This window comes from Rhinolophus hipposideros (assembly GCF_964194185.1).
Source record: "Rhinolophus hipposideros genome assembly, chromosome: 2".
Classification (NCBI taxonomy): domain Eukaryota; kingdom Metazoa; phylum Chordata; class Mammalia; order Chiroptera; family Rhinolophidae; genus Rhinolophus; species Rhinolophus hipposideros.
The window spans coordinates 17818403-17845764 of record NC_138048.1 but is presented as its reverse complement, the minus strand read 5'-3'; the positions used below and the strand labels follow the sequence as shown (position 1 = coordinate 17845764).

The following is a 27362-nucleotide window of genomic DNA, read 5'->3' as shown; positions in this document are numbered from 1 at the left end:
TCTTCCAGACCAAATACCTCTGGTTTCTTTCATAGGTTCTCAAGACACTTTCCAGACCTCTTACCACCACGTGCCCCTATGAAAATACACCCAGCATTGTTCACATTCCTCTTAAATTGTATATCCATAATGAACAGCACTGCATTCCAGGTATGGTCTGGCAAGTATGGCATAGGGGGCCCCATTACCTCCCTTCATCTTGATACTGTTCTTTGATTGATATAGTCAAAGTTACATTAGCTTTACCGGCAGCCATCCCATTTTCTGCTCATACTGTATTTGCATTCTGATAAAAATCTAAAAATCTTTAGTTTTCCTTTATGTGCCCTAGTGTTATATCATAGCTCCCATATTCCTTTATTTATTCAGTTAATTATTTCAGCCTAAAATTCCAAATTTAACACTATACACACACACACACACACACACACACACACACACACACACAGTTTTTAGCCTCTAACCTATTAATAGAGAAGATAAAAGAATACTCAAGTACAATAGTTGTCTGTTATTACTCTGTTAGGATTGTACCATCTTTCATACGCAAAAAGTAAATGTATTGTTCTTTCTACTTGTTGTTTTAAGCTTAGCTTTAAGAGTCCTTTGGTATTATCCTTAGTATTTTACAAGTCTCTTTTTTTTTTTTTTGGCCTTCCATGTTTCTGACTTTATTTTTATACCTTTAAACGACATTATGACTCAGCATTATAGAAGCATTTCAGACTTGGAAAGTATAAAAACATTAGGATTTCCATGCTGCGTTTCTGACTTTCCCAAAGTGTTCTATGCCCTTGGTATTTCCAACTACTGAACCAGTGAATTGAATACAGATACTCACTGTGAAGAATCCACCTTGGCACAATTGGAGGTATTAATCAAGTTGAGAAATTCATCAGAGTTTTAATTTCCTGGAAAGCAGGATTTGGTGCCAGAACAAATTTAAAGTTTCTAAAGAAGTCATTCGAATTTCTTCTGTCACTATGAAATATAAGCCTGCAATAGGTAACATGTCTGAATTCTTGAGCAGTTCCGTTTTTTGAACTGATATATCAAATAGCAAGACATCAGCTTTCACTCAGATCTGTGGAGAATAGGTGGTGACTGTATTCCTAAGAAACTGTTGTAAGGGAAGCTCTTTTGGAAGTAATGCCAGGCAAGGTACTTTAAGGGTACTTTACAGTACTACTTGAAAATAAGATGATACATTTGGAAAACTAAGAGGGAATTCTGAGTTGTATTACTAAGGTTTTGAAAGTGGTCTTCATGGTAACTGATGAAGGACATAGTACTGTTTCTGCCAAAAGGAACTGACAACCGTATTCTAGAAAATACCAGCAGCAGCAACAATTCTTTGCCTGTACACTGTTACACTGGTCTTTTTTTGTTTGTTTGTTTAAGGTGGTAATGTTCAGTGTAATAATCACCAACATTCTTTAATACAGTAAGTAGATAGCAATGTGGGTGGTGCAGAACTGAGACCTAAATATAATGGGTAAGTAGGTCGGTTATCAGTTTCATGCTTAGGAAGGTAATATACACTTTCCTGAAGCATTATATTTGCTTATGATTTCACATTGCTTAGCTGTAAAGAAAGAAACATAATGCCCTTTATATTATCAGAAACATTATATTTATTTTGTCACATTTCTTCACTTAGAACATTATTAAATTAGCATTGGATCAGTAGGTAAACTGCTAAGCCCGCAACAGCAAACTGCTCTTTCTGATCTATTCTGAATAACACAAGTGATGAGGCTACATTTTGAGTTATGCCGGAGACAGTGTGGGTGGTAGGGAACCTCTTTTGAGATCCTTCTGTTTGCGAGCCTTTATTAAGTATCTAGTTTAATATTTCTGGCCGCCCTGGAAGGTAGGTTGTATTAGCCTCATGTAACAGACCAGTAAACTGAGGACTTTACGTAACTACCTCACGCCGTCAGCACACAGCTGATAAAGGTTGAGTGGTGTGTTGCAAAGCCCATGTGCTTTCTCCTATACCATGTGCTCTCTTTCAGTCTCTTCATGGCTTCGGTTCATGGGTACTGCCATGTGGATGGCGGTGGTAGCAGTAGTAGTATCACCTTTGATTTATTTAATGATGTTCAAAATAATTTTGATATGATTCTGGGGAAATCAGTAGCATGAGAAAATTATACACAGAATCATGGCGCTAGCAAGCTTCTCTCTCAGCAGCTAACTTGCCTCAGCACCCCACCATTATTGCCCACAAATTCTTCTCCAGAAATTCTCCTTATGATCCCAGGCACTATCTTCCTCAGTAAAAAAGGAAAATGGACATACCCAGGTCAATTATGGTGATTTCTCCATATTCTAGAGTAGAATATAAATAGGTCACGGTCTGTGTTCCAAGTAAAATCCCTCTGATGCATCGTATCCATGGAAGTTCACTGTATCGTATTCAAAGTAAGCATTGAGCCTTATTTATAAGGCGTGTGTCTCGGTATACACACATTCATGTTCTGAGACCATAAACAACACTAAAATCAAATGTTTTGAAATATGTTGTCAGCATGCTGTGGAGGTGGGGGTGGGAATAATAGTGTAATAGCAGCCCCCTTTCCAAATGGTGTTGGAAACTGTTACGATATATTGAAAGGGTAAGAGGAGTGATCATCAAGTGTGGCTGGTGAGGAATATGTGAATCCAGGCTAAAAATATTTAAAGCTAAGGGAACAGATGAGTAAATAGTTGGATTTGACCTGAGATCTTTGAAATTCTTTCATTAAACTGCCGCAAGACGTACTTTTTAAAATGTAAATTCAGACTCTGACATTTGCAACCCATACACAGAGTTTTTAATGAGCAAATAAGGTCACTTGGATGATTTACTGGAGTGTGATGGCTGAAGGCAGAGATGTTGCTGGGAGTTGCTTAATTTACAGAAGCCTTTGAAGCTTGGTTATGTAACGCTGTGTTTATTAGAATTTATGCTTTATGCAACAAATGAAAACAAAGGACTTAATGTAGGGTTAGCTAAATGACACATACTATCAAAATTTTATATATGAAGATTAATTTCTGGACTAAAAAAGTAGAGCACCTTAATTTAACTTTCTAATTTTCCAGGGTATAGATGTTTTGGTAAAAGAAACAAAATTTAAAAATACAGGGTTTTCTGAAAAGATCTACAACAGTGACTTTCAGCAGATGCAAGCATGTTTCTTTTTCTTGTGAGTGTATGTGTGTGTGTGTGAGTGTGAATGTGCATATGTGTGTGCGTGAGTGGGTGAGTGTGTGGGTGTGCATATGAGTGTGCATGTGTGTGTGAGTGTGTATGTGTGTGAATGTGCATATGTGTGTATGAGTGTGTGTATGTGTGTGAGTGTGTATGTGTGTGTGAGTGCGTATGTGTGTGTGCATATGTGTGAGCGTGTGGGTGTGCACATGAGTGTGTATATGTGTGTGTGTATGTGTGAGTGTATATGTGTGAGTGTGTGTGCATGAGTGTGCATGTGTGAGAGCATGTGTGAGTGCATATGAGTGTGCATATGTGTGAGTCTGTGTATGAGTGTGTGTATGTGTGTGAGTGTGTGTGTATGTGTGTGTGAGTGTGCATATGTGTGTGTGAGTGTGCATATGTGTGAGCTTGTGGGTGTGCACACGAGTGTGTATATGTGTGAGTGTGTGTATGTGTGAGTGCATATGTGTGAGTGTGTGTGGGTGTGCATATGAGTGTGCATATGTGTGAGTGCATGTGTGAGTGTGCATATGAGTGTGCATATGTGTGAGTGTGCATATGTGTGAGGGTGTGTATGTGTGAGTGTGTATATGTGTGTGTATCCTGCTGCAATTTAATGATGATGCTCTTTATGTGAACAGAGATAGTTGATCCTACTAGCAGTTTTGTATTTAACATACGTCTTCCTTTTCATTCTTCAGCGTCAAAATGATATACACTCATCACATAAGTTAGCCTTCTTTAGTTTCAAGATGATAGTAATGCTTGGAAACAATACCTAGTGGTCCTTCTGATCATTTTTCTTTGTTAAACTCTGTTCAGCAATCCCTGTGATTTAATTGTAATGACAGATGGACACCCCCACATCCACTGGCAATAAAAAGTCTATGATTTAGTGTCATTTTTTTATCCAGGAATTTGAGATGAATCACAAAGTAAAAATAGTTTGCATGATTAAAATATTGCAACTGCTATAACACTTTTAGATTGGCTTAATATATATGCATAAAACTATAGACCATAATGAATAAGCCCTTACTACACATAAATGGTTTTAAGTTTTTTTGTGAGATATTTTCTGGGTTTTTTTGTTTTGTTTTGTCTTATTTGTTTTTGAATAGCTGAGTGCTCTTCAGTGTCTCAGTACTCTGAGATATTCAACAACATTTCATGGGTTTTTTTGTTTGTTTGTTTGCTTTTTTTGTTTGTTTTTTTGGTTCATAGGTGAGTTGCTCAGTGATGGTCTTCTTTAGTTAGAGTAATTCACCTAACAGCTCAGTCAAGATTTCTGTTTTATATTGTCCTTCTGTGGGAAAAATAAATCAGAAACATTATTATAACACTTGAAAACAATACATACTTAAGTTACAATTGTATCAGTAATGGGGGGAACATTTGTGCCTAGGGTAATCAATTTTACCAATTTTTAAAGAGAGATACCATTATATGGAAATTGACTCAAGATACATAGCAAGACTGAGTCTTACCTGGGTATTAATAATTATACCTTTAGTTAGAATATATTAGGTACTCACAATGTAAAGCTAAAATTTTGATGGATGGATGGATGGGTGGGTGGCTGTATAATTATGAAGAGGTATGGGCAGACATTCAGATGGATGGATGGATGGATGATGGATGGGTAGGTGGGTGTATATGCAGATGGATGATGGAAGGAGAGATGGCGGATACAAGTACCTAAGGGTGAAAGAAAACCTGAAGTTGTTTAAAATTAAACAAATCACAGAGATTACTGTAATCTATTTATTTTTCCATCAGAGCAGATATTTAATAAGTAGTAGAAAGGAAAAATTGATAAAATATTATGAATAAAATATATCATAATTTTGTAGAATTTGAAATTCATATGCTAAAATCTTTTGTCAGAATACTTGCTAAACAGACTTTCATAATAAGATCTACCATCTAGTACAAACTTAATATACCTTACACTCCGCAGCACTTTACACTCATTATCTCTTTTAGTGAATCTTTTCCTTTCCTAGGGAACAGCACTGCAGATATGGAAGAAGGAAATCTACAGTGAAAACATTGGCCTGAAAAAAGTTCTTATCTAACCTTTCTTTTAAAATAGTCCTTTATTAATCAGTCCAACACAGATGGTTCTCTTCTATTTAAAAAAATAAGTTATATTTCTCACCTTTATATCTGATGCCAGTGTTTTTTTAACAAGAGTATTCTGTGTCTAAAATAAATTTCTAATACTGAATGTTACATTGCTTTTCCCTTCTGGATCTCATTAGAAATTTGCCCTTTTTCCCCCCCTAATGTGTATCTCCTGCCTGACAGAAAGCTGTTTGGATATTCTATAAGAGAGATATTTTCATTTCCATCATTTTCTGTTAAGCTGTTCTTACTCAGAATCCCGTAGGGTCAAACTCAGTGGTCGTGTTTCATTTATTTAGAAAATGGCAGCTGAATACTCCCAGAAGACTTTTGTTTTTAAATTAAGCTATGATGTAATTGTTTGTTCACTATAATAATTGAAGGGCTCCTAAGAATATGTGGATACCACAACCAAAAGAAGAGTTTCTGTTTCTCCAGAGAAAAGTGGAAAAAATGAAGTGTTCTTGGAAAACTAATGTGTTATTGAAAACACTGACTTCAGTATAACCATGTGTAAGAACAATCTCTGATTCTATTAATGTAGTATTTGTTGGCCTAATATGGAAAAATGCATAATATATAATTGTGAAATTTATGAAATCAATTATGATTTTTTTGGTAGCCATGGGTATCAATTATTGGATAAGGAAATTATTCTTTAGATGTTATCAAGAAAAATTATTTAATTAATGCATAACTTAATGAAGTACAAGCATATTACCTTTTATTGACAACCAATAAGTGTTTTATTATGGGAGCATTAATTAAAACAAAATTTTAAATACTGTGTTTTTTCCCCCCCATGAGCTCTTTATTATTGAAGGAGATGGTCTGTTTTTACTTTTCTACCTTCCTTCTAACAGTCTTCCTTTTTTCCAGCTAAAACAGACAAAAGAAACATAAGTTCACTGGTGGTAGCATTCTTTTCTGATGCTGAAACATTATTTTCTTCAGTTTGTTCTCTTGCCCTAATATTTTTATCCTCCAAAGACTTATTTAACTTGTATGGCCACATTATGTATTTCTGGATCTCACATGTGAACGTAGAGACATTTGCTCTTGTTACCAAGATCATAGTTAAGAGCATGGGCTCTGAAACAAGACCATCTGAGGGTTCAAGTTCTGTCTCTTCCACTTGTTCATATTATGGAAGTAACCTCTTTGTTTTTTGGTTTCCTCGTCTTTAAAACCTACTTGTGTTAGCTTGGTGCAAAAGTAATTGCAGTTTAAAAGTTTAAAAACAATTGTAAAAACCTCAATTACTTTTGCACCAACCTAATAGAATTATTGTCAGAATTAAATGAGTTAATGCATGTGAAGGGCTTAGCTACAGTGTTCCTCCGTGTACTGTGAGCCCAGTATGAGTGATTGTGGTTCGTGCAATTGTTTTCGCAGTGGTCATCCTCGCTGTCATCATCATCATCATCATCATCATCATCATCATCATTCCAAAAATGCACTAGAAATTTGATAATAAAAGGAAGCAAATGAAAGGGCAACACGAGTGGATACCGTGTTTCCCCGAAAATAAGACCTAGCAGGACCATCAGCTCTAATGCGTCTTTTGGAGCAAAAATTAATATAAGAGCCAGTCTTACATTATATAAGACCCAGTCTTATATTGTAGTAAAATAAGACCAGGTCTTATACTAACTTTTGCTCCAAAAGACACATTAGAACTGATTGTCCGGCTAGGTCTTATTTTCGGGGAAACTTGGTACTTCTCCTCTGTTGCCTACATCCTCTTGTCTTACTCTTTTCATTTCCTGTTCCCCAGTTCCCAGCCACCAAATGGTTTCTGTTTTTATTTATAGCCTTGGAATTAAAAGTCTTCCCCTCCCTGCTAAATACTTTCCTCACTTTTGTACTATCGGTCCATCTTTTTCCTTACTTCTCTTTCTCCATATGCTGTAGCACTACCTTGATTTCCTTTTTCTCTCTACCATTGCATTGTGTTATCTTTTCCCCTCAGATCCAAATCCAATCATTTATTTTCTTTCCTTGCTCTCTTCTCTTGATGAATACACACATGCTCATGGCCTCAACTGTCAGCTCTGTGAAGATGGTCTCTAATCACCCCTCATACCTGGATCTGTGCCTTAATCATCAGGTATAATTTTGTGGTGTTTAATGACCGTTAGGAAATACTGGGCAGTATAGAATCATAGGTTTCTAAGAGGTAGAACTCTAACATGACCTGGTTTAGTCCATTTAAGTTAAATACATTTGATTGGGTTAGGAGATAAATTTTAGGACACATTTTCCAAATTATTACCAAAAGTTAAATTTACATAACACTTTACAATGTATGGATTTTTACTTATTTATTTTTATTTACATTGACTCATCTTATCTTCATATCACCTTAGTGATGCCGATCAGGCAAGTATTCTTCAACCTGAATATGAGCATCAGAATGATTTATAATGTTCAGAAGATCATATTTCTAGTAAGTGAATACATGTGATTTAACTCTAGTTCCCCTAAGTTCTGCATAGTTTTTCATTTGTGCACCAGATAATTCATCATTTTGTTTCCCTGTAGAAATGGCATTAAAATAGGTAAAGCACATAGGATTCAGTTGTACAATTCCGTAATATGTCATGTATATGTCACATTGTGTGTTCACCACCCAGTGTAACTTTACTAACAATTGTCACTGCAATAAATTTTAATAACAAAAAAGAATTAAAAAAATAGGTAAAACATGTTTCAATAACTACTTAGAATTTATTTGTTTTCTCTGCTTTTCTTTGTAAAAGGTAATGGTGCCTCTGATTAAATGTCATCTTTATGTAGTGTCATACTATCCTAGTTTCTGACACTCGGAAACACAGATCCATTTAAATGGAATATTTTTAAAGAAAACAAAAGGGTAAAATAACTTTTTGGTGAAAAAGGTGACTACTGATTTTTTTAAATTAAACCAGCATTATAAACCTAAGCATATTTCAGCTTCAAGTGCTGATTGATAAAGTGTCCTGATAGGTACTGAAGGATGTTGGAGGACAAAAGGGGTTTTGGACTAACCATCCCGTAAAATAGAGGAAAGAACACTTTAGGAAGAGGTGAAAAATGAGAATTCTGCTTATAGCAGGTTTCATGATAAGCTGTTGTTTGTGTTCTTCCTTAAGTAGTAGAAGTAATGATATACACAATCGCCCCATGTTGCGGGCATAGGTTTACAGTGTGGGAGTGCTGATTTGTTTCAACCACACACAATAGACACAGTCTTGGACAGATTTGGGGAAATGAACGTCCCTGTACTTATACATTAGAAGCATTTAATTGTAGATATTTCCTTTCTTGTCTTAATCATTTTGAATGTAGGAGATTTTTTCCTGGTGATAGTTTGTCTGGTGGCTGGCTGATGACTTACCTAAGGGAGACATAGAATCATCTTACTGGATTAGATTAACTTTTATGACTATAATAGTTTCATCACTTTGGGATTTTACTAATAATTGGATAGTGTAAATAAAACTCACATTTGTGAAGTAACTATGAAAACAATTCAATCTACACAGAATGTGATTTAAAATGTGCCAGAGATTTTGCTCATTTGAATTATGTAAATCATCATGTTTGAGAATCATAACCAAAACATTTGTTTATTTCATTTTGAATTGTACAAACATGCAATTTGCAAAACTAACTTAACAGCTTTACTCTTTTATTACCGTTTTCCATGTCCACCTAATTAGTTTAAACCAATATGATTGTTTTAAAGATGATTGCAAGCTACTATATTAGATTCATTATACCCCTGAAAAATAGATTTATTAGCAATTGTGTGTGTATATGTGTGTGTTTAAAGCATTTTGGGAGTGTGCGTGCATATGGAGAAATGTTTACTTTGAACCTTTTCCCTCACAATCACCAATCTAGGTATAATTATGATAGTTGTGGTGTCCAGAGTATTCAGGAATGACTGGAAGAGGTGATGCAGGTGTGTGCACGCGCACACACACATATACACGTACATGCACACACACATACACACGCACACACACGCATATACACACACATATACACACATACACATAGACATATCTGCAAGCTTTTTTATGGGACGTTCGCTCAGCCGCTTCTCATTCAGCTTTCTGAAGCACTGAGTGAACCCTATAGTGTTATTATTTTCTATTTGGTCTTAAAAGAAAAAGAGTAATACACCTTAACTTTCTGATATTCCTAATGATTCCTAATGATTAATGGTTTTAAATAAAGAAAAACGCTATTTCTACTACCAAGACCAAAATAGTCAGTGTTCAAAATTAAGTATTTTAATGTTCATATGCTTTGCAGTCTTTATCTGGCAGTTGGTAGTAGAGTGGTAGAAATATTATACCTAGGTTCATATTTTGAGCCTGCCAAGTTTTATATATATATGTATCTATATGATTTTACGAATCATATAGATACATATGTGATTTTGACAAGTCATTTTGATATTCTATGCTTAAGTTCAATCATCTATATAGAGAAAGCTAACTAGTCAAGTTGATAATGCAAGTCATTGAGTATATACTGACTTTAGTAAACATGTAATCATTATCCAGTTTAATTCAGAATTATATAAAATGTCTACCTCCAGGACTCATATCAGTCAGAGTTATTCACCTGAGAATTAATTGCTTCAAACTGACATGACTTCTCTAAAATGGAAGAAAAAAAACCTTTCATAATGTCCAAGTAGAACTTTGTAGATAATGAAATGGGATTGTGTTAGAAGTTATATTGTACAGATCTGAAATTTTAACCTCATGAAATAAGGGAAGAAAACTCAATGTTTTTTTCTTTTTATGGCCAAAATAGTATTAAATATATTTTTTTTAAGTTTAGCAAAAACATGCATAGATCAAAACCTAAAGAGGATATTACAATAGGAAAAAAAAAAAAAAGATCCACTTAATAAATATACTAGGTACCAATTTAGATCCGAGGAGGAAGGAAGGAGGGGGGTGGGGAAAGACAGAAATCCCTTATAGAGATTGCATTTTAATACTAAAAGACAGAAAACTATAATAATTAAATTTATAGTCTGTTAAACTATAATAATTAAATATATAGTAGGATAAAAGTTGATAACACTACAGTGAAAAAGCCGGACAAGTACAAGAGAGTATGGGGAAGCACTTAATTTTCAATGTGTTCAGGGTAGGCTGGCTTCTTAGTCTTTTTCAGAAGTTTGAGCAGCATTTTCCTTTAGGGAAAAAAAAGAAAAAAAACCTTTAAATTTCGAAAAGTGTCTAGTACTCAAAGAGTTTGATATATAGTCCCATTAAACTTTAAAGTTAAAATCTTTTATATAACAGGAACGTGTTTAGATTCTAGAAAGGACAAAGACATGGCAGAAGGGAATGGGAATAAAGGTCATTAATGACAAAGAGGCCAAGTTGGGCGTAAATGTAAGTTAGGGGGAAAAATATAGACCCACTTTTACTTTTTTCTTCACTTAAAACAGCAATTTAAATGCTCCAGGGCCTATAAAAATAATAATAATGTAAACAGCAGCTAATAATCAGAGAATTTTTTCAGTGCTCGACACTGTGTTCAACACTTGATGTAGATTGCTTCAGTTAGCCCTCCCAACCCTCTGATGTAGTACTTCCCTTTTACCAACAAGAAACAGCCTCTAGGATGTTCAGTTACTTGCTCAGAGACACAAAGTTGATAATTGGCAGAACTGGGATTAAAATGTAATTGGACCCCAAAGCCCACGGATGCCTCCAGCCCAGCGTATTTTCACTGTTTTAGGATGTTTTTTCCTATCGCTGTCTGCATGAAATGGCTCAGATGATGCTTACTTACTGTTTATAATTGTCATTTTTCAGGGACTTTGAAGTTTCCAATTATCCTTTCCATTTACATATATTGGGTTGGACTCCACTGAAGGCTGTATTAGAGTAAGTTTGGGGAAAGGTGTTTCTTTGTAGCCTGTAAAGTTATTTTGAGTTCAAAAGCACAGTGTGTTTGTAAAAGGAACGTTGAATCTGTATGGTCAAAACTCACTTCGATGAGAGTATTTGGTTAAAAGGTGAACAAAAATCTGTTATTTTTTTCTTTCGCAGTTCTAAATAATTGTTGCTTTACCAAATAGTTAGTTGAATTTACAAGTTCTTTGGGCAACCTTTAATGACTCAAAGAACAACTTTTTGAGAAAGGTTAGGCTAGAAATGTGGGCTTTTTTATTCTTTCTGGAGTTATTGAGAAACAATGATTTTTTTAGTTCAAGTTATATAATCTTGCAGAACAAAGATGAGTTCTAATTAGGTTAGTCAAAGGATTCTGTGAAGTATTTAGAATATTGTTTCTGTTTGCATAAAGAAATATATAGCACTGGTATTTTGTATGATCAGTTGATTTGCTGTTTGCTGATGTGTCACTAAGCATGCTCAAGAATAAATTAATAATTTGCATTAATATGCATTTCATAGCAATACATTAATGCAGTAGATAATCATATTTGATCCCCTCATTCTTTGAATTTATTTTATTGCTATTGTGTATTGTATGGCTTTTAAAACTCCGTAGCCAAGGAAGTAAATCAGGAATTGGAGATATGGTTTGGTCTAAAATCAGAAACCTATTGTTGATGAAACGAGCAAATCCTAGATTATTCTAGAAATATACTTCTGTTTTACACTTAAATAAAACGTGTGGTTGTCATTGAAACTTTTAATGAAGACAGTCTTCACAAACGTGAGTGGACATGTAGTTCATGCATGAAGATGTTGCTTTTATTGTGGACACCAAACATTTACTGAGAACTCATTAGATTAAACAAAAACAAAAACAAAAACAAAACACACATTGCCTCCTTGAAGACAAGTTTCATTTGGCATTCCCTTTATTTTAAAATATACTTAGACTGCATCAATAGTAAATTCTCTATTTTCATATTACTCTCTGGTTTTTATTTTAATTTATTATAGTATTGGGATATTTTTTTAAACTAACGTCGAGGAGAGAACAAAGATAAATGGATATTTACCATTGAAAGTAACATAATAGCATATGCCACATTACCATAAAATGGGTTTGAAAAAATTAAAATATCAGAACTCATTTCCAGTGATGAATTTTTAAGTTAATATATATTCTAGACCACAGAAAGATGGAAATGCTTAAATCTGATTCTCTCTCTCTCTCTCTCTCTCTCTCTCTCACACACACACACACACACACACACTCACACACACACTCCTCTACCTCACACTAACACACATACGCATTTACAAAATGCACAGCAACATGTCAAAATTCTTTGGTATGCCTACATTTGGAGTTGCAGAGAAAGCAACTAAAATTTGTAATATATGGCCCTTTCTGTGGTTCAGAACAACAAACCAGGCATAATTTAGCTATATTTTTAAAGTAAAGAGATATCTATTTGAAATGCATGCTATATAGCCATAACCTAGGATTTTGTGGATTAGATCCGGCAATCAGTAAAATTCAATTCCTGAAGCACCAAAAGGGAAAAGTTACATTAGAATGTTGTGCATGTCCTGTGCTGGTTAGTTATTTTGAGATTATTAAAAAACATAAAATCTCCTTGGTTTTCAGCACCTGTATTTACTCCACAGGATGTTTGTTCACAGTTCCTTAGAATTTCATATCTAATGTTTTCTGCCTTTGATAGCGATTCTTTCTCCTGGAGTCACTCAGCTCCCAGAAGTTACTGCAATCCTAACAGTATTGGTGGGGTGATGAAAGACTCAGATCTGAAACTAACATACTAGATTCATACATATGTGTGTGTGTCTGTGTGTGTCTGTGTGTGTGTATATATGTATGTATATACATACATACATGAGTGTGTATGTGTGTATATATGTATGGGTGTATATATCTGTGTATATATGTGTGTGTATATATATACGAGTGTGTATGTGTGAATGTGTATGTGTGTGTGTGTGTATATATGTGTGTGTATATATATATATATATATATATATATATATATATATATATATGAACCTTTTGACCTCCTTCACCCATTTCTCCCATCCCCCATCTCTGGCAACCACCAGTCTGTTTTCTGACATTGGCTTTTTCTTTGTTTCTAAATATTCAAATAGTTTTAAATGACATCCAAATGATAGGGACCTATTTGATCTCCTTTAAAAAAAACTCCATAAAATAGTCTATCATTCTATCATCCTTTTCGTACTATATTTTCCAAAATTGAGCAAGGTAAATATTTTAGTCCAGTATTTTGTATTCACTAATTTTGTATTCATGAATTCTTAAGATGTATTTTTTTTTTCACATTTTAACATGTCTTCAATTAGGATGTGCCTTACAAAGATTGCCTTGGTAGTGACATATATTTTTTTTTCTTTATTGATGTCTTAGATCTAAAGATGCATGGTAACTTACTAGTTTTGCCAACTTTATGGTCATCTAGTCACTGGAGGACCCCTTTTATTGTCACTCAGTTTGAAACCTCAGGGATTGTATCTTACAATACATTTCCTTAGCTTCATCAGTGGGAGTGAAGTGAGTTTAGTGCAGAATGATATAAATGATAGTACTTCTTACTTCAAAATCCTTATACTTTGAACAGACACTTCATCAAGTGGCTGAGCAAACACAGCAGCTTTTGAAGTATTTGAAGAGCCATTGAATTTAAGAGTCTTCATGCCTTCACTGTTCTTTAATCTTATTAGTACAGGTCTTCAGAACATGGCTCTTCCTTGGTTCAAATTTAAGGACATAGATTATAAAATAATGCTTATCACAATTTACCTGCTTCAACCTGTTGATAGATATATCAAATACTTAGGAAGCTCTTGAATTTAAAATAAGAAATCGTACTTTAAAATGATATTCAAAGGGGTAGGAACCTGTTTGATCTCCTTCTTAACAAGTCTCCATAAAATAATTCTGTCATTCAATTATTCTTTCCCTACTGTATTTTCCAAAATTAAACAAGGTAAATTTTTTGATTCACTATTTTGTGTTCACCTATAAAATGATCAAATGAATCAAATGAACAAGAAATGGAACAAGGGCAAATGCAAGAAACTTCACAGATATTCAGATCCATAAGGAATGTTAAAAATTCAGTCCTCTAATGCCAATCTTTTAAATTTCATTAATCATTTAGACAAGTATCACTTTCTCTTTTTTTCTTTATTCTTCTTGTGTCATGTTCATCCTGGCATCGTCATTTGTAGAATCTCAATTTTAGAATTAAACAAGAAACTACATATGAAAACACTTTGCCTGATTCTCAGCATACCAATAAAATGGGTGCCCACTTGTGGAGGGAAGGGTAATTGGGTTTACCTTTGACTTATGTGTACAGCCCAGCTTTGCCACTAAATTGCTTGTGTGTCTTTGGGCACAACCGTTCTCCCCTTCCACTTCTGTTTCCCCAAATTGAAAATCAGTTTCCTCACCATCTGCTACCATTAGCTGTATACCCAAAGTCTCACTGATGTATCTATGTCTATCCGAGTTAGGCCATATTATTATCCAGAGACCATTGTCAGACTCCTGATTGGTTTCTCTGACTTAAGATTTCCCATGTCTGTCCTATTCTATCACCAACCTCCAGGTTAATTTTCTTGATTGTCATAACCTTTCCCACAAATCGTCAGCATTCTCATACTTAATTACAAAAATAAATCTTAACAGCCTAGTCCAGCCTTCAAAACTTTTTATATACAGATTATCAGTCCTATGTTTTCTTCTTGGCTCCACCTCGCACTGAATAATGCTTTCTGCTTCATATGTAGACATTGTTGTGCATGTCTGATATCTCCTTACAGGCTGTAAATTGCATGTAAACTAAGGCTCTGTCTTAGTCATGTGTTTTTTTGTTGTTGTTTTTTAAATCTTGTGCAGTGCCTTACACATTGTATTATTTAGTAAGAGAACAGGGGAATAAAGACAGTGTATTCTACTTTCTTCTAATATAGATTTAAAAAGGGGTATATAGTTTGACCTTTCTTGGTGACTCAAAGCACTCGAAATCACTTTCTAAGATGTCTTCAGAACCTATTACGAGAAGGCACGGCTAGGTGTAGGGAGGTAGCTGTATATAAAAGAGGGCATGTTGAGGGGTCCTGTTAAATTTATTCCATCTACTCTGGAATTGAAAACCATATAAAGAAGGTAGATTAAAATAAGTATAAATTGGCTCTGCATTATATTTTGAGAGATTTTTTTTTTTTTTAGTGGAAGTTGGGGGTTTGAAGGGAGGGGTTTGGGTGCTATGTTGGTCCCATGTCGTGTGTGTGTGTGTGTGTGTGTGTATGCACATGTTTATGTGTATGTGTATGTGTGTATGCACATGTACACACATACACATGCACATTAGAAAGAGGGAGTGAGGGAATGCCTGAGTGGGAGAACAAGAAAAAAATCCAGTTGATAAAATAACCTCTTGAAAACATTTTTGTTTTAAGCAGTGTTCCTAAAAGATGGGGTATTCCTGATACTTGAATAATATGTGGTAATAATTTGCAATGATAAAGCTCTTTCACAATCATTATTTTTAATTAGTGTTTCAAATCATTGGACTTTCTGGAGTTTATGGTTTGCATTTTTTAAAGGAACCTATTGTGTTTCCTGGATAACATAGACACAGTAATTCCAAAAGGGTAATTCCAAAAGTAGCCACAGCAAAAATTTTTTTTTCAATTATAGATCAGAGAAATAGGTCTAATCTGACGTTTGAAACTTTCATTATGGGTTTTGCAAGCTTTTCCTTTATGGCTACAAATTATATGTATTAAGTGAATAGATTCTAACAATTTTAAGTATGATGATCCCTTTCAATGTCAAAAAGACATGGATCGTTATACAACAATTGTTCTTTCAGTATCCTTGATTGAGATAATACATAGACAAAAACTTACTATAAACTCTGACTTTTTAAATGAATCTGCATTTTACTAATCAGAAAGCATGCATATTATTTGAAACACAGCATTGAATGTGTATAATAAAAGAGTTCAGTCTTCAGACAATGCCTAATGCTCATATAGCTTCTCAGTCCCTTACAATAATTACTGAGCTGGCAAAGCCCTTACACTGCCAGTGATGGTCATCCCACAGGTTGTGATCCCCTGCTCTTGATGATATAATTGCTTTAATCTGTGTTGTTAACCAGGAATTGACTAATTGATCCTCTTTCAAAAGTTTTAAAAAGTATCCTAGGACATTGTTCTCTAACCTGTACTCTTGGTTTTGTTGTTGCTTTTGGAAGATTTGTACAAGTATTAATGAACTAAGATGAAGGAGAAACAAAGCTAACATTTTATTGTAACAGTTCCTGCCATTCCAGAATACTTCATTTGTTTACTCCATCTCCAATTCGTTCTTTTCACTATCCATATTTTACCATTATATAAATTGGTATGCTCAAATCATTTCTAGCTATACTGAGTGACTTTAGAATGTGCTTGTGCCCATCAGTCATCTTTTGAATCTCAATCGTTCTCTGTTCTTTCTCTTTTAAACACACTAATATGTTGATTGTCAGTCTGACTCTGACTCAGACCGACCTGGATTGACTGAAATGGAGCCACCACTCCCAGCAGAAGTCCCCGTTCCAAGTCCATCTGAATCTCCTGCCCAGACTAGTTTCCTCAGGCATGAAAATGATGGCCATTGTTGTTACCTATATGTCCTTTTAATTTTTGCTGTAATGAAAACATGCAGACATTTCTGAGATTCAAGATTTACACAACAGGAAACAAAACACAAAACAAACTCATCTGTATATCCCTCCTTAGGCTAGAAGAAATTTAAGATTTCTAAGTACCAATGTATATTTTCTTATGGAGTTTTGTATCAAAGTGTCATGTCTAGACAGTCTGAGCATAATAAAGAACATAATAACCGTAGCTTTTATTTTCTTATAACACTGGTAATGCTAGCATGTCTAATAACTCACGGTTAAGAATCAGATGTTGAATTACAGCAGATCATATGATTGCAGCATGAATGCACTTGTGGCATGATGGGTAGCAGTTCACATGATCTTGTGTGTTGATAACCTACTGCCTGTAACCAGTGGGAGGAATAAGCCCGTTGGGTTCTGCACTTCTCAGACTACACATGGACACGTGGCTGACTTCCAGGTTCCTCACTTTTCATAACCGGGATCTAGAAAAAACGTGATGAATTCAAAGATGGGGGTAGGAGTAAAAAGCCATATGAAATGAGGCATGATCACAGGTTCTAACATTATATTTAATGTGTATCTAATATGTAGAGGACACACTGAGATGACATAGCCATTATTAAATATTTGAAAGGTGACTAAATATTTGAACTTACTCTTTCTGGATTGTCTGTGTAGAAATAGTCCCAAGGAGTCAAATGGCTGTTCACTATGGAGGAGAATTTCTAACAAAAGTTGTCTAAAGAGTAGATTCTCCATTAAAAGGTATATTCAGTCCCAGGCTGGATGGCCCCATGATGAGCTGTGATAGGAGAATAACAAGGATCCCGTGCGGTGTGGGCTAGATAGCTGGTGGAGCCCCTTTCAAGCATGAGAGTGTGGTAGTAGGAGGATGAGTATTTAGCAGAAGTCATGACTTCACAGTGTGCAGAATATTCACTTTTAAACTGCTGTCTCAGAACATGCTTTATAACGTCTGGTTCAAGCCCTGAGTCGTTGTGATTCCTTAAGTTCTGTACGTTCAAAATTGTGCTGGATTCAGACTCAGCTGAGTATGGGGGACATCAGAGGCTCGACCACAAGACCGATTTCTTCTCTGAGCCTTTTGAACACAATGGGCGTTCCTATTCTCTTTTGGTAAGTAATGTCTTTAAGATATTCTCGTTACATTGAAATTTAATCCCTTACTTTTAAAGTGATGTTTTTCCTCAAATACGTGATCTTCAACAAGTAAAGCGACATCCAGAAGTGTGGGGATGGGGTGGATAAGGAAGGAGAACTGCCACATACAGAACCATATACAGGGTGTGATGCTGGACTGAACTGGGTTTTGGAAAATGTATGGGAAGGGAAATTTGGTGGACAATTGGGGGAGTTTGAATATTAATAGGATTAAATTATTTTAAAAAATAGGAGGAAGCCATTTTTAAATTTTTCTGTTATGAACCTTTCTATTTTTAGTGACACGATTTAGTTCCCTTCTATTCTTGCTTTCTCTATGATATTTTACATTAAGCGATTTCTATATTAGTGACTACCTAATGAAGTTTAATTGAAATCACCTTAACAGGATTAATAAAAATACATCCTTTTTTTTCTTTCATGTACTCAATTGAAGACTGACTTATTCTAGTTATAAAATTATCTGGTTTCTTCATATTATTACCAAGGAAAGCATTAAGCTACATAACCATTTTTTTTTTTTTTTATTTTGTGTTGTTAACACAAATGAAGGAATGTTGCTTTAAAATACTAAGTTGAAATTTTTTTTTAATGGAGAATTTAGAAACTCCCCAGATTTGAAGGAAATCTTCATTTATTTTATGGCCAGATAATAAGCTGAATTCCACATCTATATTCTATATATATATTTTTTTCTTTTCCTGACTAGGCATATGACTTCTCTCTTCTCCTCTCTTCCCTTTCCCTCCTTCCCCTCCCCTCCCCTCCCCTCGTCTCCCCTTCCCTTTCTTCTCATTCCCTCCCCTGTGTCTCTCTTTTTCTCCCTCTTCTTCTATCTCTGTCTCAGATCTGATTTTTTTTCACCATGGAGGTCTTGGATTAAGATTTATCTCACTTTCATGAGGCAAGGACATAACCAGCTTCATCGTAGCTCTTACATTCTCTCATTAAAAACAAAAAAAAAATGTAGATATAAGTTAAATAGGACAATGTGTATGGGACCACTGGCTCCTTCAATTTCCTGTTATATTCCTATGGCTTAAAGTGGTACAAGCACCTCACTTTGTAAACCACCATATTATATACAGAATTGATATGTCAAAGACAGTGGCATAAAATAAATGCAAAGAGCAGGGGTGAGCAGGATTGATTTGTTAATTATAAGCTCTGAAGAAGTGCATTAGCCACAGGAAACTTAGGTGTTACCTTAAATATGTGTGTGCATATTGGTGGTGGCGATGATGATACTGATATACCCTGAGATATAGCTATAGATACCCATGCATTTCTAAGAGGGAGTGTTCAATAGTGCTATCACATTCTTTCTTCCAAGAATGATTGCTGTGGTTTGTCAGAACATTCAATGTTTCCATGTAAACTAAGATGGACAAAAATAGCTTCTGAAATGAATAGGAAAATTATCTTAAAGCTCTGAAATACCCAAAGAGTTATAGACTCCTGGAGGATTGGGGAAGATAATTCAGCTTGTAAAGACAAGTCATAGAAAAGCAGCAACTGATTGCTATGAAGCTGAACTTGAACCAATTAATTCAGATAGAAAGGAGAAATATTCAGACAGCAAAATTCTTACGTAGTGAAATTCTTATTCTAGTGCAAAGACCCCAGAATGTCATGACAGAGAACTTGGGACCACTCCCCTAGTCTTCCATTTACTAGCTCCAAGAATTCTAGTATTTTAACCTTTTTGTCCCTCAGTTTCTGTCATCTATATAATGAAGGTTAGTAACAGTATCCTCCCTACAGGAAGGGATTCTTAAGAGGCATGAATTCATTAGTATGACCAAGCTTTTTGGAAACTGGAGACTGCAACATGCTATTGTATACATATTTTAAAGTTATTATTGTCATAACTATCCAATCATTTTTTACGGTATTTTAAGCCTGTGAAGACAATAGATGCTTTGAAAGATACACAATTAAAAAGACCTCTCAGTGTTGGGGAAATTATAATCTTAGGCGAGGGCTCACAATCTTTGGGAGTAAGCACAAAATATCTTGGCATCCTTTCAGTTTTGGAAGAGTGAAGATATTCTGTCATAATTAAAACAAGCCCACTAACCAGTGGTAGTAACAGCCAGGAGATTACTTTTCAAGCACTAATTGCACTGATCTTGCAAATATGGAATGTGCAATTCTAAATTAGCAGGTGGAATGGAGGATACCACATATGTCTCGATAACAGGTAGAGGAATACAGCACTGCAAGCACCTGGGAAATAGAATAGAGAGCTTAACCACTGCCTGTAATAGAACTCTGATCCAACTCAGAAAGATAAAGATTAGCTCTGTCTTCCAGCAGCCTGCACCATCTTGTTTTCGATGACTCCAGGCGCTTCGGGAATTACTCATTTAAATAAGTCTTCAGGCTCCAGACGAAGTGATTATTGGTTTTAATGTAAGAATAAGGGAACCCAAGTAGACCAGAAATTCCAATAAAACAGGTTCCTTCTTGCAGGAGTTATCCTTCAAAGAGCCAGAGGAAAGAAATCACATTAAAAAACATACATATTATAAGAATGCCTCATTATAACGGAACTCTGTATTAACCTGATTTCGGGTGTGCTGGGATAGAGCCAAATTTCTTGAACATGACGGTAAATGCTGTAAGTCTCATCCCATCACCAGTGAGAGATCATTTCTGTCTCCCATATGCCTGGGCTAACTTCTGCCTTTTCCATGAAGTTTCTGTCCATCATAACGAGTACACAGTATTTGCTAAAGCTTAATTTGCAAGCTCAGTAATCCAAAGGATCTGCTGAATAAGTGTCAGATATGTTTTGAAAGATCGCAATAGAGCTCAAAGGAATCTGAAAATAGCCATAGGTGCAGTCTCGTCAGTGGGTACCTCTCCTGCGTTGTGTGTCTGTGCTTGTCAGTGAAAACTGGGAAGCCAGAGGAGAACGGCCTTAGTACTAACGCTGACACCTGTTTTCTAAGGTCAGCGTGTCTCACAAATGCCAAGAAGCTACAGGCAGAACTTCTCCATTCTGCTTTACTGGCCGTTATTGGAAAGTCTGTTTTCGCATAATCATTGCTCTAGACTTTGGGTTCTTGATATAGGAACTTATATGTGAACCCGTGTGTTCATCGGTGCACTGGAGGCCGAGGGCAGGAGGGGGGCTTTCTTTCTCTTCTCTGCTTCATAAGTTCAATTTTTTGACACAAATGGAAGAACAGAGAGTGTTGAACAGGAAATGAAGTGAATTTGATTCCTTTACAGTGACTCAAAACAGTCTCACCAGTGAAAAGTGAAGAATGCAATAGTGTTAGCATTGATTACTTTGACAGGGAGGCCCCGGATCATTAAGTCGATCTGTTTACAGTAGTCCCCCCTTAATTACAGGGAGGCCCAAAAGACCCCCAGGGCCTGCCTGAAACCATGGATATAGTACTGGACCCTCTATACTGTTTTTTTCCCCATACGCACATACCTGTGATAAAGTTTAACTTATAAATTAGGTATAGTCAGAGAGTAACAACAAATAATTTATAATATAATAGAATAGTTATAACAATATACTATAATAAAAGTTATGGGAATGTGGTCTCTCTCAAAATATCTCATTATACAGTACTCACCTTTTCACTTAAAGGAAGCACTTTATGGCTCCTCTTTGGCACATCTGAATTGCCAACATCACCACTATTGTACTTTGGGGCCATTGTTGATTAAAACAAGGTTCAGCTGAACACTAGCACTGTGACACTGCGACAGCCATGTGAGAATCCGAGACAGCTATTCAGTGACCAATAGGCCGGTAGTGTGTCCAGAGTGTATCAGCTGGACAAAGCGGTGATTCACATCCCGGCACAATGGAGAGGGGTGGTGGGAGATTTCATCATGCTACTCAAAATGGCGTGCAATTTAAAACTCATGAATTGTTTATTTCTGGAAATTCCCTATAATGTTTTTGGACCAAGGTTGACAGCAAATAACTGAAACTATGGAAAGCAAAACCATTGATAAGGAGGGACTACTGTATTCTATTCTAAATTTGGGGGCTTGGAAGTAGACTTTTGGTTTAAATATGGGGTTCGCATGGATGTATCTTTTTATTGTCCCTCAGTTGTAAGTATTGAAAATACAGTTTAGCAGTTGGGAAATGTCTTTTACTCTATCCAAAATTATAAAAATATTTAGAGTTTTTCAGACAAAATATATCAAACTTCTTAAAGTTTACTCTGTTATGTTTCTAATTTACATGAGATATTACACAAGATATCTATATATAGATATATCTATATAGAAATATTTATTGCATCACTTTTCTCTTAACCCTAATACAAAATAATGAATTAGAACTAAGATTTCTTTTTTCTGAGAGAATATTTTATGAATTAAAGCATGTGCATGAAAATTAAAAGTATTTTATGTCACCCTTATTTTTCAAAATGATTTGTAATTTTTAATAGCAAATGTATGTATGTATACTGTTAAGGATCTAATGACCTTTTCATTGAATGATGTTCTCATTCTTTGATCACATGCTATTGATCAATTTAACAGTTTCTAAGAAAATTTTAACATGAGCCTTTAAAGTATTTTTTTACTTAAAATTATTCAAAAATTTTCTGTTTTCAAATTTTTGACACCTGTTTTCAAAAGTTGTGTAATTAATTTTGGCAACTTAATTATGATCCTCAAAGAACATAATACTTTGCCTACATGACATAATATACCAGGTTATTATTTGATCAGTTATCTTCTTAGCCATACTAATGGTTGGCATAGTGATTAAGTCATTAAGGAGGTCAAAATGCATACTGGGTTGATTAGTATGCATTTTGACTCTCTTAATAAATGAATTGGATTATACTGTCTTATTCTGATTCCTTGTAAAGGGTTGACTATAAAAATAGCTGGAAAAAATGAAATCCATGGCCATATATTACATTGTCTTATATTTTCTTAATGTGATCCTAGCTACAAAAAGTCTAGGGCTTAATGGCTAATAAATGGGCATTGTAAATTTGTTTATCAGCATATCTTTTCTGTGATGTGCATACTAAATGGCTTCTAACATATATACTAAAATAGAAATTCTTTCTATCTAATTATAAATATAAACAATTTATATATAAGTAGACTTAAACCAATGTTTATGTTTAAGTCTACTTAAATTTATATTTCTATTGCTGTATGAATCAAAGCTATTTTTAGAATTAAAATTATAAAATGAGAGTTATAGAGCCAATACTTAGCACTAAATTATAGAGCCCCCAAATTGTTGATGTCTGTAATTGTCTCATCATAAGCGTTAGCTCTGATTATCTTAAGTTCTTTAGTATAATTGGTAATCATTTCCTAACCACTAAGAAAATTGATTTACATACTCAGAACCCTAATAAAGAAAACTCAAAATTCCACGTATAGCCACAGTTAACAAAAATCACTTGCTTGGGGAAATTCTTTCATGTTGCCTGTACTGCAAAGGCTTTAGAGTAACATGAACACATTCTGGTAATTAACACTGCAGTGAAAAAAAAATGCTATAATTGCACAATATTCCCGTTAATGATATTATACAATTATCAACTGAAGGTTTTTGAGCAACTAGTGTTAAGAGGTCTCTAAGTGTAACTGGAATTGGCTTCATAAAAGCCCCTTACATAAAATAACCAGCATCATTTAGTGAGAGTGCTTGGAGCATTTTTTTTAAACCATTAAATGACAAAATAGGAAAAACTCAATGCATGCATTGCAAACCTTGAACTTCTTAGGCCCTCCCTTTGTTTTTCTCTTAAATTTGGGCTAGCTACAATATCAAAAGATCACAGAATAAGATGGTTTCTACATTATCAGTTTATAGTTACAATTTATGTTATTAATGGATTCAGTATAATGTTATGCATCAAACAGACACCAAAACTGTGTAGGATCCAAATAGGAGATTGCCGTGACTTGGTCTGATGTATAACTGTGCCCCACACTGAGCAGAGACTTATCATTATTTGTCCTGCTCTTGACTTGTGTGTTCCACTTCATCTTTCTCAGGAGATAACCTGAGTTTATCAGAATTCTTTTGTCTGCTTATGGACCATGTACTATCAGAGAAATATTTTTAATGTAAAGGGTAGTGAAATTCTTTTGTCCAGCTCTGGTGCTACTGAGAAATTTAGATCAGTCTTCAGTTTTAGAATGCTCATAACAGAACAATTCAGAACCATTCTGATTATAACCTGCTGTCCCACTAATTAGGTATACCTAGTTAACTCTGATTCCTCAAACTAAACACAGAGTAAACTATTGTTTGTTTAAACTAAACAAACTGAATATGGCAAACTCCCTAGCAGGGAGTCTCTTGATTCATACCTGTTTTGATAAGATTTGGAGAGGAAATTGGTTGAATCTAACTATTAGTTTCTTTTATTTCTTCTCCTTTGTGTTGCTTTAGTCTGTAGCTTGATGATGTAAATATGCCATCCTTTGGACTGGATCTGTCTAAATCATTGGTAGCATTCCTCTTTTGCTCACGGGTACCTCCGGGTTTTTTTTTTGTTGTTGTTGTTGTTGAACCAATCCCTTAACATCTTACTTCTCTCAGTCAAAGAGAAAATATTGAATGAAAGGGATTCCATTGGCAATTAAATTCTGATGTGGTTTAAAAGCTGTAACACATGAAAAACAGTGTGTAAATGATAGGGAAACAGATTGTGGCATTGAAATACATGATTTCCCCACACTTGATGACTGCAAGGCTATAATATTTATCTTTTGGAAGTAGTGGATTATAAATCATACTGTGAGACACTGAGCTACCCAGTGACTGATGGCATTTATGGAATTTTTCTCAAATGATGATGATCATTTCCTAAATCATTGTTGTTTTTAATTGAAGATGAGAAAAACTATTCTCTAGTTATTAAATTCATAATATAAATTTCTCAAAATGCCTTTGTAAAACCGCTTTCATCTTTAATGATCAAAACTAACCAACTGTATTGATGTATTTGATTTTTTAAGAATTATAAGAGTGCTTTATCACAGGAGCCCTAAGGGAAAACATTGGGTTCATTTGCAGAGTTGAGATGCAGGAGACACACAATGCACATGCTGATTCCACTTTTCTTTATCCTTTTATTCATTAGTTTTTCATTCAGTCGTCACTGACACCTACTTTGTCTGTTGGTACCTACTAGGAGTTAGAAATATGAAGACATGTGACCTCCGCCTTCCTAAAGCTCAGAGTCTACTAGGGAGGATTGATGATAAACTTAAAAAAAAAAAAAAATCACAAGTTGCATTAAGTGTTCTGAAAGAAACAAAAATAGTGTTGCGATAAAAAATGAAATGGAGAAACTATCATATCTGTTGTTATCAAGAACACCTCTCCCTGGAGCTGGGAGATTTCAAGATCCAAGAGCTAAGGAAGTATTAGGCCGATGCAAAAGTAACTGCGGTTTTTGCTTTGTTGTTGTTGTTGTTTTAACCTTTTACACCGCGATTACTTTTGCACCAACCTAAAAGCAAGGTAAAGGGTGTTCTGAGCCAAGATCCAGAGGAAGGGAAGTGTGTGCCTGACATGTTTAATAAACTGAAAGGCCCCTGTGGCTGAAAGCTCCTGCGTGAGGGGAGAGAGACAGGCGATGAGCTGGGTTGAGAGGAGCGAGCGAGGGAGCACGAGTTGTACGTGTGTAGGAAGGCGCTGAGTCAGGAGTCTGCGGGGCTTGGGGAGCCTGCGTGTTGTTTTTGAAGTGCAGCGGCAAGCTCTTTGATTGTCTTACAGTGGGGAAGGGCCTAAAATACACTTAGGATCCCTTCTATTTCCTTTGTTTTTGTCCTTACAATGACAAAACAACCAACCAAAAAAAAAAAAAAGAGAAAAACGGTGTCTTGATAGAAAGTAGTGTTTTGTATATTACTTCTGTTCCCCTGAGGACACCAACATTGTGACCTGCGGACAGCCTTCCTTTACCCCGTAATCTCAACCGCAGTGAGTGCCAAGTATGGCCTAGTGTCGGAGGAACGTTGGCTTTCGTAAAGCGTATGGAGCCCTCTAGTGGCGGTTGATGTAAAGGTGCCTCACATTGGTTTCAGATTGGAACTGTGGAATTGAGTCTCCTCGGAGCCTGTAGAAATGTAAAGATGACTTTAAGAAAACGCTGTAGGGTATCCAGTCCCTTTACTTAATGACGTCACATTCAGTATTGCTTTCAGTTGCACTGACATGATTGTCTTGACTTAGGTGTACATTCCAAGCCGAGTGGCCCTCATCCTTCACAACGTGGATCTGCCCAACTGAAGAGACCTGCTTTCAACTCCTCCAGGGGGAGATGTGCGTTTTGGTTTCCTATTGTCGTTGTCACATAGCGTATAATGCGTAAGCTTTGCAAAATACAGTTTCTAGCCAAAACGTCAGATGTCTGAAATGCAGTATTGGTTTATGCAAATGCATGGTAAACTTTTCATTAAGAAGTAGAGGGGAATATTTTTGAAATTTTAGGAGTCCTAGACTATATTTTACAGATATCTAAGCAGCTAGGATTCTGAAATGAAGTATTATATATAATATATTTAACTTTACTTTCCTGGCCAATTATTTGATGCTTTTAAGTTCAAATTTGAATCATGTGTCTTGTATCATAATTTCTGTTGAGTACATACAGTATTTTTTTTTTTAAGATGGATATTTGGTCACCTTATTTGTTCTTGTATCTCTTCATCTAAATTACAGGGTACCAAGGTTATTAGTTTTTTTTTTTTTCAAACTGTCTTTAGAAATACTGTAATAAATATGTGAAAATAATATAAAATTTAGAATGATGCCTTAGATAATATAAAAATCATTATCTATGAACTCATCAATGCTTCATTTTGCATGTTTTATCTTGTGATCTCTTGTTCACTTAATATCTTGGTAAATGCTGATATCTCTATCTTTCTGAAGGCTGAACTGATAATTGTAACATTTTGGAAAATGTCTTTTTCTTTCAATCAATAAAAAAAGGATTGCAAAATTGCCTTTGCTAATGTTTATTTTGCTGTACTATTAGGGGGATTGATTGAGAATGAATATTAAAATGCCTATCTCAACTCTGATACCTTCTCACACATATGCACATGTGCACGACGGACTAGATATGGGGGTTAATAATTATTTTCTTTAAGTACTATTTTCCAACTTGAAATTATATTAACAAACTCAGATATCTAAGTTACTTTCCAGCTATAAACCTGAGCACTTTT

The 27362-nt window shown here is 35.2% G+C and overlaps 1 protein-coding gene across 1 annotated transcript in view; it reads left to right on the top strand.

Annotated features, from left to right (window-relative positions):
- Positions 1 to 27135, top strand: part of GBE1 (1,4-alpha-glucan branching enzyme 1) — a 262701-nt gene extending 235566 nt beyond the window's left edge. Inside the window, exons 15-16 of the mRNA XM_081076639.1 lie at positions 17993 to 18110; positions 26362 to 27135. Coding sequence (XP_080932765.1) covers positions 17993 to 18110; positions 26362 to 26418 — 175 coding nt within the window. The 3' untranslated portion in view covers positions 26419 to 27135. The remainder of the gene's footprint in view (positions 1 to 17992; positions 18111 to 26361) is intronic.
- Positions 27136 to 27362: the final 227 nt, after the last annotated feature.